The sequence below is a fragment of the Akebia trifoliata genome, chromosome 13 (assembly GCF_017979445.1).
Source record: "Akebia trifoliata isolate Shusen 1 chromosome 13, ASM1797944v1, whole genome shotgun sequence".
In the NCBI taxonomy this organism is placed as follows: Eukaryota; Viridiplantae; Streptophyta; class Magnoliopsida; order Ranunculales; family Lardizabalaceae; genus Akebia; species Akebia trifoliata.
This window is the reverse complement of record NC_141387.1, coordinates 31,430,622-31,443,375: the sequence shown is the minus strand read 5'-3', so window position 1 is coordinate 31,443,375 and position 12,754 is coordinate 31,430,622. Positions and strand designations below refer to the sequence as shown.

Here is a 12,754-nt window from a genome sequence, read left to right as displayed (position 1 = left end):
TACAACCCATCTTTGCTATAGCCTTTATGAAAGACGTTCCCCGAGTAGTCCTTGATGAAAAAAAATCATTGTGAAACTCAAAGTACACATTGTTATCTCGAGTAAATTTTTGAACAAAAATTAGATTTTTTGTTATTTGGGGAACAACAAAAATTTTATCAAGAACAAAAGATTTTGAAGGTGTGGATAAGGACGTGGTGCCAGTATGGGTTATAGACAAACCTGTACCATCACTGACTTGGATTTGATCAGTACCAACATAGTCTTCTCCACGTACATTGAGATTATTGAAATTGTTGGTCAGATGGTGCGTTGCTCCAGAGTCAACATGCAACTCTTGATCAGACGGTTGTCGAGTTTGGTTAGTGGAGAGGTTAGCTTGTCCAATCCGACATGGTGGTGGGGGTAGAAAGTGAGGATCATAACTCTTATAACATCGAGAGGCAGTATGGCCTGATTTTTTACATAATTGGCACCACAAGTCAGAATTACGAGGTGAGAAATTTCCTCAACCAGTGCCACGATTTGAGCCTCCAAAGCCACACCCTCTACTGGAGCTGCTACGGCCACGATAGCCGAAAAAATTATATTGGCGTGCAGCTACATTGGTTGACACGTTCGTTGTTGGAATAGACTGGGAATGGTGTGTAAGTCGGGCTTCACAAGTAAGAAGCATAGAGTAGACCTCCTTTATTGTCAATGACTCATCACGAGCAGAGATGGTAGTGACAAGGGAGTCATATTCTGGTCCCAAACCAACAAGCAGATAAGTGATGATGTCATCAATATTCAATGGTTGCCCAGCAATTGCAAGGTTGTCTGCAAGACGTTTAATATGCATGAAATATTCGCTTGCCGTCTTATTGTTTTTGCAAGCTGTTGAGAGTTGAGTCCATACTTAGATGATTTGAGCCCTAGACTGAGAAGCAAAAGAGGATGTGAGAGCAAGCCACACTTTACGAGAAGTTGTGCAGTGAGCAACCTATGCAAGAACTTCATCAGTGAGAGAAGTATTGAGACAACTAAGAATTAAATTGTCTTGAGTTTCCCAAATGTCAAAAAGAGGATTTGGAGTCACGGTGCCGTTGTTGGCAACAATTTCCTTAGACGTTGGCTGCAGAGAACCATCAAGGTAGCCAAAAACCTTTTGGCCTTTCAGATATGGAAGCATGGTGGCCTTCAAATTCACTACGTCATATTTCACGTAAAACGATGGCCCAAAGCCGTCGTTTTTAAGAAAAATGACGGCCTTAACCGTTGTAAGGGCAGTTGTAAAAAACACAGTCGTTTTTCTAGAACGATGGATACCTTCAGTCAATAAAACGTCAATAAAAACGACAGTTTTTGTATGTAGCTATAAACGACGGGTGAAGACCGTCATTTTTTGTGTCAATTTCCAACTTATAAACGACGAGTGAAGACCGTCATTTTGTGTGTCAATTTAAAACCCCACCTACAGCTTATAAATGATGGTTATTATCCGTATTATTTACGACTTTTTTTAACAACAGCCGTTGTTTGTCATTTTTAATATTTTTCATATGAAAATTTGCCTTGGACAGAAAAATACTCCATTTTCATGATGCTGTTGATTTTGATCCAAATAATTACAACTGAAGTCAAGGTTCATTACTAAACACAATAAATGGGTTATAGTTCAAAATAGATTCATTACAACATTGAAAATCAACATCTAAGACCTCCTTGTACTGTACTATTTCAAAATGTCTACCAATTCAACAACACGTCAACACTACTAGCTCCGCCTCTAATGATGATAAACTACCTCTCGAAAACTTTAGTTCTCCAACATGAGAAACAATGAGATGTGTTTTTCGCGCAATAATGAGGATCATAGCTGAAATGTTAAAAACAAAAAATGAATGATCAGCATCCCTTAGATCCACTAAACTAAACTTTCAGGTTAACACACACATATGCTCACAAGATGGTTAAGATTCAAGGAATATACTTGGCACGGATGAAGTTCTCAATCTCGACTTTATTGTAATTTGGGGGTAGCTCTGTTTCCCAGTAGCTATTTGACTTGTCAATTCCCATTGTTGCATGTAACCAGAATCCAATTAACATGAAGCAGGCCGTTCTCAATCTTAAGTCAGATTGTTTGTTTTTGTTGTCTTTTTATAGGCAAAAAAAAAAAAACAAAGCAAGCCCAAGACTTATAAGAAAACAAAAAAGAAAAAGTAATTGAATTCCTGAGAAATAATCCCTGATCTTACATTGAATAAATGCAACCTGTTTTGGAAGCCATGTGTCCAGTATAGCAGATCTAACCTGCAGCAAATATCCAGTACAAATCAGAATTTATTTAGCAGAAAAAATAAAAATAAATACGGTAACAATTCTCAAGAAAAACTTACACCACATCATGAATGACACCTTTTTTTTGAATTTTTGGGTCACTGACATGTGCTCGTTCCATGATTTTTTAGTTTTTCCACAAAACATGAATTTCTTATGCCATGAAAATTTTGCATTCAAAAATGCAAATGTTCCACACAAACACACACAAAAAAATAAAAGGGACATGTGGAGAATTGTTTCAGAGACTGCGAGCTATTTGTCATATTAAATAGCTATTCCAAGACAATGTAAACCCTGTTTCAGAATACGGATGTTGAGGACAACTATGACAAATTACACTCGATAAGCTCCCCCCACTATCAGTCTCTATGGAAGAATATGGAACATTATACCAGTAACATAGTTAACAAGTTCAGAGTTCAAACTTGTTCCAACTTGAAAGGAGTCAAAAATAATAGCAGCTAAAATAACATACAGATCCCAGCTACTTTGTTTGGTTGTATCAGTGATATCTAAAGTGCATAGATGAACTGATCTTCTTAAGAGAATTGATTGAACTGAAATAACTAGAAGAAGAATATCTTCCATGTACTTGGGAACTTGAGAATGTGCTCTTTATTAGTTCCCCCTGATGGGTTCTGATTAATCTATCAACTCCATGAAAAATAAATGAAAAATCTCACCTGAAGCTCATCTAATGTCTCACGAATTTGCATATAGCCCAGGTGAAGTTTTCCTCCAAAATGATCAGCCAGGCGGCGGTCACTGAAAATCACATACAAAATCAAACTAGATCCTCATCACGCAAAAATGTAGTCAGTTGGATAGATCTTATATAGTACATTTTTGGTCAACATATAGTTGCCCCATAAGTTTCTAACAATTTACATAATCTACAAGCGAAAAATAGAAAAACACGCACATTCTTTAGCTGCAAAAGTTTATCCTCGTAAAACTGGGCCCAAAAGCCTGCTGGTGACAAGGAGGTATAACACACCTGGTCAAAAGCTGAAGTACTTGAAACCCTATATGCTAGTCTTTTGTTGCCCTTAGAGAAGCCAAGGAACTTGATTGTGATTATCAAGTGAAACAAGACCAGAATGTTACCTGTCATACACGCTCAAAAATGCTCCACAAATGTCACAGACACGTAGCTTCTGATCAGTCTGTAGATGGAACCAAAATTTAAAAAATAAGAAAGTTGCTTGATATTTTATGACGGAAAATTTTCGATCAAACTATGGAGATGCTCTCAAGAATGTAAGTTCCCAAACTTCCAAAATGCATTAGTTTCAGTTGTAGTAGTTTTCCATATTTATGTGTAAACTATAATTAAGTTACTATAGAAAGAAACAAAGCTCTAATAATATGCTCATCTAATATTGTGTAAATAACAAATTTCCCTTCAAACTACAGGCCTAGTACGCAACAATGAAAAAATAGGAGGGCAATTCCAAGTTAAGGGAGAAGAAATAAAAAAGGTTGTGTGAAATTGGACTCACAATGCGCACATCAGCAGCAGTGTACTTGGAGGAATCCGGACCTGGTTCCTGCCTTGCAGCCAACCGAAAGAGAAAAATTAAGAATAAGCACGGATTCCAAACATTAGTGGGGAAGAAGACAATCAAAGATCATCAAATACATAAAATTCTAAACGTTTTTACATGACAAACATGATTATGGACAACTAGATGGGTCTCAAATGATCTAATAGTGTTGATCATTATTATCATATCAACTAGTGATCTCTTTATGAGGATCTTCTTTACTCTATAAATGAAATAGTCAAATATGTAAATGAACAAGATATACATATTTCATTCCCAACATGATATTGAACTTACTAATTCATCAGCAAGCCGGGCTTGTGCCTTTCTACCAGACTGCAAAATGAACCAAATATCCATATTTTGAATCCCCCTGACTACTAGGCATTCCCTGGCTTCAATGTTATTAATGGAACCTTCCATCCAGCATGGAAGTATGAAGAAATTGTAAGATACATGTGTCCCTCCCCACTATATATAGGATGTTGATATACAATATTATATGGGCATGGAAGCGTTACTCATCATATCGATATCGTTGATATAGGTTGGTTATAATCCCACTTAAAAGAGTATTGTTCATCAAATACCTAACCTAACACACTAATAAAGATATTTGTTGTAAAGGTAAGAGTCATGATTTCCTGACTTCCCCATACTCTCCTGATGTGGCATGAGCTAGAACCAATGAATTTTTCCTCAGGATACACAATTGTACATCCCCATAAATATGTGCAATTGTGTATCTTGAGGAAAAATATATGATTCTAGCATACGCCACATCAGAAAGTATGGGGGAGTCAAAAAATCATTATTTGTAAAGATAAATTTGGTATTTTGGATTTTAGAAAGGTTAGTTTCAGATTGAGAAACCTACAGTTATATAAGTAAGGGATGTAATCATTCTCAAAGGTATAGAGCTAGCATGGCTAATGTTGTCAAGTTCCTGGCCATACTAAGGCTTCTAGATGCATCATGTGGACGAAAAACCAGTTATAGCTAGTTATACCCAATGTGGGGTGACTAGTTATAGATGGGTTTCCTTCCATGTGGCATACCCGGAAGCCTTCCTGACTAACATAGTTAGATTAGAGTTTTTATTCTCAAACCTAGTGAAACTCTCTCACCTCTCATGGTTAAACCACGTAAATTTTGAATTAATTTCGTATTGTTTTCATGACAATTGACATGCATCGCTAGATCTAGGAATCCACATTCACACAATGTCTCAAAGGAAGATAAATCTCAGGTAGATCTGACCCACATAGTGATGAAATAATTTTTTTTTTCTTCTCTTTGTAACTCTAACCCACATGGGTGGTATCTGTGTTATGATGAAAGTCTTAATTGAAAGAAATAAGTACATTCAAACCCAACTTTAATAAGTAATACTAGTCTTTAAGAATCCCCCTATCATATAACAATAAAGTGAAAGCTCCCAAATTATATTCTTTGTAACTCTCTACAAGCAAAGCACATACAAGTCCAAGTCCTAGCAACTAAAGAAACCCAAAAGATAAAGAAAAATCTTGTTTTTTTTAACAGTTGCATTCAAACTGAACATCTCTTTTTATCAATATATCTTGTGAGAACAATATATTGATGTTAAGGGATCTAATTTAAAAGAATCCTACTATGATCCCATTGGCTAGTGATCCTTCTAGTTAAGATTGCTAACTCTATAAGCTTCTACCTCTTCTTGGTGATGAATTGCATACGCATATACTATTAAATTGTGAAAATAATAATTCTATTTATAATGGAAATAATCCAAGCAACTCATGAACAAACTATACAAACTAACTTTGGCAGATGCTATGTTCGTTGAAAGTATTTTCATAGCAATGTAACCAAAAGTGTAAGCAATTGAGGTCCTTCAGGCATGGGCAAAGCGTTTCCAAGAACATTTTGACAATAAAAAATCAAATTATTGAGATTCACACTCCAATCAAAACAAATGAATGCATTGCTCATTCCACTCAGTTTCTAAAGACAGTATTTGCCATACCTCATTTCATAATAACCCATATAAAATCTAGTAGTAAACATAGTAGGAAATTAAGCACAAATCACTAGCATTTTAACTTTCAAACCAATTCATAAGATCGAAAGTTGACTCTAGAAAATGTTTTTTTAACTGTAAACTGATCATAGTTTTCGGCATCTGGAGTTGCTGCATTTCTGAGCATAATTTGACTTCTAAGTGCTCATTGGCTCGGGACTGCCAGAAGAAACTAAAAAGAAATACTTCAGTGAAACAGATTTTTACAACTAAGCAACAACTTAACAGATTTAACAAGAAAAAATGAACTGTGAAAGATCTCAAAAACCTAAACACAAATAAACAAATCAATCCAAAATCATAAAAACCTAAATGTACGAAACAGAACGAATCAGAAATACAGAACCAATAATCTCCAACAGAAATATAGTTTAACAAAGTGTAATCAAGAAATCTTTCTGTATTGAAAATTAAGGAGATTCATCAAAGATCTAATCAATTCACCAATTAGCTCAAAATTTGCAAATTAGTATACATATAGGTAGTCTACGATCATCAGAAAGACATAAACAGATCAAATATGTGGTTATAAACGAATCAACCTCCAACATTTTGAAGCAATCATCCATCAATCTACCTAACAAATAATCTCTAACAGAAACAGAGTAACAATGTATGATCTACAACAAAACAAGAAGAACACGATTAAACAAATACAATCTATTCACCATTAGAAATCTCCATTACTCAAGCAAAATTTAGCTTAAATTCAAGAAATAAACAGAGATCGTTCTCAAATTTCTGTAGAAAACATTATGCCTGTGAGAGAGAGAGAACTACCTGGAACGTGTGGGTTGAAGAAGATCCGAAACTCCGATGAGAATGAAAATTCGACAGAGATGTTTGTTGCTTTATGATCTCGTGTAAAAAATCTATGAGAATGAAAATCTGAAACTCCAAATCGATAGAGAGAACACCCAATTTTTTTTCACGCCACACCAATTGGTGTAGCATTAGTAAAATTTGGTGCGGCAAATAGTAACACCCAACTTTTATTAACACCACACCAATAAGTGTAATATTAGTAAAAGTTGGTGCGGCAATAGTGACACCCAATTTTTATTAACACCACACCAATCGGTGTAACATTAGTAAAAGTTGGAGCAGCAACAGTGACTCTTTTACTAATTTAATGACGGATTAAATTAGTTGTTTATAATCGACCATTATAAGCGTCATTAAAGGTTAAACAACTGATAAAATCTGTCGTTTATAAACGATGGCTTTAGTCCGTCGTTTTTTCCACTATATTTAGTCGTTTTTCATAGTTTGTGACGTAGTGCAAGTGGGGTAGTTGGTACGACTGAGTTTAGTAATATTGAGAGAGGAGGTGGGATTGAAGAAGGGAAGTTGAGTGGGCTGAGTAGTAGGCATGATGAAGAGAAGAAAAAAAAAATTGCAGAGAGATGACGTTGGTCTATTGCTCTGATACCATAAAGGATTGAAGAGAATGATAGATGAGAATATTCTCTATTTTTTTATTGAAACTAATATGTGTTCAAGTGTTGCTATATATAATACAATTGGAGAATCAATTAAAGATATAACGTATATATTCAAATTTGAAATACAAAAACTGAATCCCAGATTTTACGCATCCTTTTATTGAATCCCAGATTTTACGCATCCTATTCTCTTATGCTTGATTTGTTGTGGTTGATAATAGTTTTGTGATTTCTCATTTTCGTTACTTGAGTTTCAGCTTGTGATTCGGCGTCAGGTGCACCAATAGGCCTCATGCGCTTATGGGAGCTCAAAGCACTATGGGACTACAGCCCATTGTGTTCGGGGCCAACCTGTCGGAAAACCTTAGTACGTGTGTGCAAAGTTTAATCTAATCAAGTTCATTGTAGATCTGCTACTTCCAAGTGCACGATTAGCAGACGGTGACTATTGAATCTTGGAAACTAGATGCCTAAAACCCAACTGCACTAAGGATTCATTCCTAAAGAGGCGAAATTGGTTTTAAGAACATCGGCTTCTCCGTGCCTCAGTCACCGATAAGTTCTTCCAATTTCTACGAATTATTTACATTATACTATTGTTTATAATTTATTGTTTCAACAAACCAAATTCAAAATTTCTTGTTAGATAATTTCTGATCATGGTTTGTTAAAACAATGAATTATAAGCAATAATATAATGTAAATAATTCAAAAAATTAGAAGAACTTATCGGTGACTGGGGCACGGAGAAGCCTATCCTTAAAACCAATTTCGGCCCCTTATGATTGAATCCTTAATGCAGTCGGTTTCAAGCGTCTAGAAACACAAACCAACGATTGAGATTAAATAAAAGTTTACCTATCACGCGCACCCACGTGAAGCTTAAATTCTGAAATCTGCACCCCCCATGTGCGCGTAGGGTATGCGCACACGCGCACTATGGATTTCTGACAAATTAGCCCCAAGTCTCAAATTCAATGGGCTGCAGTCCCACAGTGCCTTGGGCCCCCATGTACTCATGAGGCCCAATCTATATCTCTCTCACACTCAAGCATTAACGAGAAGGATCATAAATAAGTTAAGAACTTTCCTTGTATTTAGCTGATGTGGGACTAAAGAAATAAGAGTTGTCTTTACAACTTTCAAAACCAATAAAGTAAAGTAAAATAAAAAATGAAAGTGGAAAGAGTTCTTTTATGTTTCACCAAAAAAGGAAAATACTACTTTTTTTACAAGAAAACACTCAAGAGGTCTTAAGTTCAAAACTTATCCTCAACAATAAATGAAATATTATATGAAAACTAAACTATGAATTTTACAAAAATCCCCCACACTATCCAATACATTATGCCACCAGTGAAAACTGTCAACCGATTAACCGACAGAATTCTAAATGCTCATTTGAGAAAAAAGTTTAGCCTTTGATGAATGCCAGACACCAGTCTTAGAATATATAAAATAAAAAAAAATTTGAAATCTAACCTCCCTTGGAATGTGACCATAACTTATTAAAGAAAATCCATCAGTTCGATATGGATTAATTAACTTGTGATGTGATGATGATGATGATGATAATGGATCAAAAGCCAATGCAGCAAGTCCTTGATAGTTTTGTTCTGGGGTTACTAATAAATAAATACATAATCTTGGGTAACAGAGTTGCACTCGTAGAATTTAGACATGACGTAGAGACCACTGAGAAGTCCACCCAACCCACGATGTTTGGTTCGGATAAGGTGGTGTTGGAGATGAATTCTAAGTTTACAAAAATTGTTTTCTATGTAATAGCCGAAGAAGAAGAAGAAATAGATTGGTATTTGACAAAGTTTGGATCTTTTGAGATATAATTGCACCACTTCTTACATTTTTGAAACGTAAAAGTGACTTTGCTAGTACTCGAGGAAAGATCTCAATGAGCACTAAGTCTCCATCTCTCTTACTTCCATCTTCATCTTATTCTAATAAATAATTCAATAATGCCCACCCAAACAAGAAAGAAACAGATCTATGACTTTCTAAAACTGAAATTTAAGGGTAGGTTAGGGGGAGGTATAGGTTGGAGGTGTTTGATTTAAGAAAATAGGGGTTTATAAGGAATGATGAGGGAAGGTTAGGGGGAGGTATGAGTTGGAAGTGTAGGTAGATGATATTTAGAGAAAAAGTGATGGGATAGATAGTGGGATGAGGGAGGTGAGTTGAGGTGGTGACATGTATCCCACCTTGATGATCATGTTGATTGGTTGCGATGTTGGATTGGGTTGAGAGTTGGGTTGAATTGAATTAGACTTAGGTGGTAAGTTGAATGGGTTTGGGTTGAGTTGAATTGGGTTGTAGTTGGATTGAGAATTAGTGGGCTTAGGTGGTAAGTTGGGCTTAGGTAGGATAGTTGGATAGTTGATTGGATAGTAATGAATGATAGGTTGAGGTAGGTTGGGAAATGTAGAGTGGTGGGGTAGGTTTAGGTCCATGGGCTATATGGTAGGGCTTAAACCATTTATTCAAAGAAAAAAAGGATTTTTAAAGGTTTGGACTTTAGGGCCCATTTCGATTTTTATGGATTTTTAGGGCATTTTGCATCAAGGGCCCAGTCAAATTTGGGTGTCTACAGTTCTAACTTTTTATAATTATTTTGTCTACCTGTTTCTAGTAGCAAAATTTGACAACAAAAGTTAACAGTGCTATCAAACAAGCCTTAAGTTTTTAGCTATGATATGTATGTATTAGAGCTAAAATATTAGGGGAGTTCCAACCATGGAATGTCCTTAAAGCACATAAGCCAACATCATAATTTCATATAAAGAATGTAGACTCATTAGTGGTTTTCTTCTAAATAGGATATCCCCACATGTCTCATACCAACATTAAATCCCTTCACAAAGGATACATTTGAAGGGAGCATTATTTCAAAAAATATAGAAAAATGATTTTAAAAATCGATAAATCAAAATAATCAAATTAATGATTAACCATAAGATCTTGAACTTACTATCTTAACATGATTATAAATCTAGAAATTTAAATGATGAAAGTCTCACCTTAATCAACTATTTGAAAATAATAATAATAGATAAAGATATCCTCAATTGATTTTGATCAATATCATTTGTTATCGTTAAAGATGTTTTCCTCTTTGTCAATGTCTTTGATCGATTTCACCAAGCATATTTGAGTGATATCCTCTTTGATATTATTTTCCTTTAGTTTTTTCTCTAAGATTTATGTTCTCGTACCCCTCAAGAATAATCTTGTGTCTCAAATGTACAATCTATGTGAAAGAGAGATGTTTCTCTTTTAAAAATTTTACTCACTGTTTTCAAGAAAAAGTAGGATATCCTCTTTTCAGGGTGGTCATGCATTTTAATAAACCTTAAACCCGAAAAAAATATTTAAGAAGTCAAATCCCAACCAAATATATCTCTTTATCTTCAAAAACCTTTTCTGGTAACATACAACAGATCTATGAAATATTATCCACTACCTTTTGAATTAAAATTATATGAAAATCAATATTATAGAAATTTAGTTTCTATAATTTTGACAAGGTAAAGGATCCAAATGATGAACTTTGGACAACCCATAAAATCATGCGGTAGCTTCTTAAGTAATAAGGTTCACTTAAAATTTTATCCTAATTTTTAGGATTAATATTAAATATAGTATTTAATATTATTTTCTTATAATAAGAACATGTATCTTAGGTATTTCATGTAAAAATTATTAGCCCATTCCATAACAATTATGAAATGACTAAAACATCCTTCTTCGACGCCACGATATCATATAATTTATCATATATTAATACTTTACAATTCTTGTATAATTTTTAACTGATTGATCCATCAATATTAATCACACACTTGGACAAGGAATAATAATATATTAAGAACGAAAACTTAGATTACTTTGAGATATTTAATTTTAAGCTATCCGTTTATAAATTGAAAGACTCATAATCAATTTATATTTGGGAACTATAAGTGACATGGGATATCTATGTTATAGCTGAACTCTCAGAATTAAATATTTAATACAAAGGTCCCTTTTCACAAATAAATATAAATCAATGTGTTCCTTTATTATTAATCAACATCCCATTTTAAGACCCTTGAGTTTCGTTCTACTTTTTAACTTAGTCTCTAAGAGCTTCATTGAGGCTTTAGGGTGATCAGTAGTAAACGTGAGAAACTCTTTCTCTTGAATTTTTAAAAAATATAAGTATATAAAGAATAAGTTTTATAGTTAAAATATTCTTTATCGATAGATCATTTGATAAAATATTACATGTAGCTTTTTGATAAATAAAGATCCCATTTCCTCAATCTTGGATATTCCCCCAAATTAATGAGTATGGATCCCTTATTGGATATTCATCATCACTTAAATACTCACAAACTACCCAATTACAATATTTCATGAACCTACAAAATTTGGGTCCACTTAAGTATGATCAAAGTAATTAAATATTTATTTAGTAATAAATGAAATCCTCGAGTCTACAATGAGTCATTGAATTCCTCTTATATCACAAATAAGTTCAATGACTCCTTAGACCTGAAGAATTCATTTACTATTAAATAACTATCTAATTGGTTTGATCGTACTTAAGTGGACCCAAATTTTATAAGTTCACGAAACAGTGTACATTAGATAGTTAGTGAATTATTTGAGTGATGATGAATATCCAACAACAAATACATACCTATTAATTTGAGGGAATATCCAAGATTAGGGAAATGTGATCTTTAATTATAAAAAACATGTAGGTAATATTTTATCGAATGATCAATCAACAAAGAATATTTTAATTATACAATTTATTCTTTATATATTTATATTTTTTAAAAGAGTTTTCACATTTACTATTGATCACCCTAGAGCCTCAATGAAATTCTTAGAGAATATAAGTTATATAATGGAGCGAATCTCGAGGGTCTCTAAATAGGATATTGATTAATGAAGAAGAAGCATATTGATTAATATTTATTTGTGACAATGGACCCTTGTGTTAAATATTTAATTCTGATAGTTCATCTGTAATATAGATATTTCATTTCACTTATATTTCTCAAATATAAATTGACCATGGGCCTATCGATTTATAAAGGGATCTCTTAGAATTAAATATCTCAAAGTAATCTGAGTTATCGCTCTTAATATAATATTTTTTTCTTATCCAAGTACATGACTATTATGAGTGGACTAATCGACTAAATATTATACAAGAGTTGTATAATATTATTTTATAATAAATTGCATGATATCGTGGTCATCAAGAAAGAAATTGTCGTTTTTTCATAATAGTTACGGAATGGACAATATTACATCATAATGAGCAAAAAATGATAGCCCGGGACAATCATTTTTGAAAAAAAAAA

At 33.8% G+C, this 12,754-nt stretch overlaps 1 protein-coding gene across 1 annotated transcript; it reads right to left on the bottom strand.

Moving 5' to 3' along the window:
- Window positions 1-1,629: 1,629 nt before the first annotated feature.
- On the bottom strand, window positions 1,630-6,888 carry LOC147388309 (uncharacterized). Its single transcript, XM_086420316.1, has 7 exons — window positions 6,715-6,888; window positions 3,828-3,875; window positions 3,433-3,491; window positions 3,009-3,090; window positions 2,241-2,295; window positions 1,973-2,138; window positions 1,630-1,858 (listed from the first exon to the last, which is right to left on the bottom strand). Exons 1-7 carry the CDS (start codon window positions 6,886-6,888, stop codon window positions 1,783-1,785), a joined length of 660 nt encoding a protein of 219 aa, XP_086276442.1. The 3' UTR covers window positions 1,630-1,782.
- Between the last annotated feature and the right edge of the window lie 5,866 nt (window positions 6,889-12,754).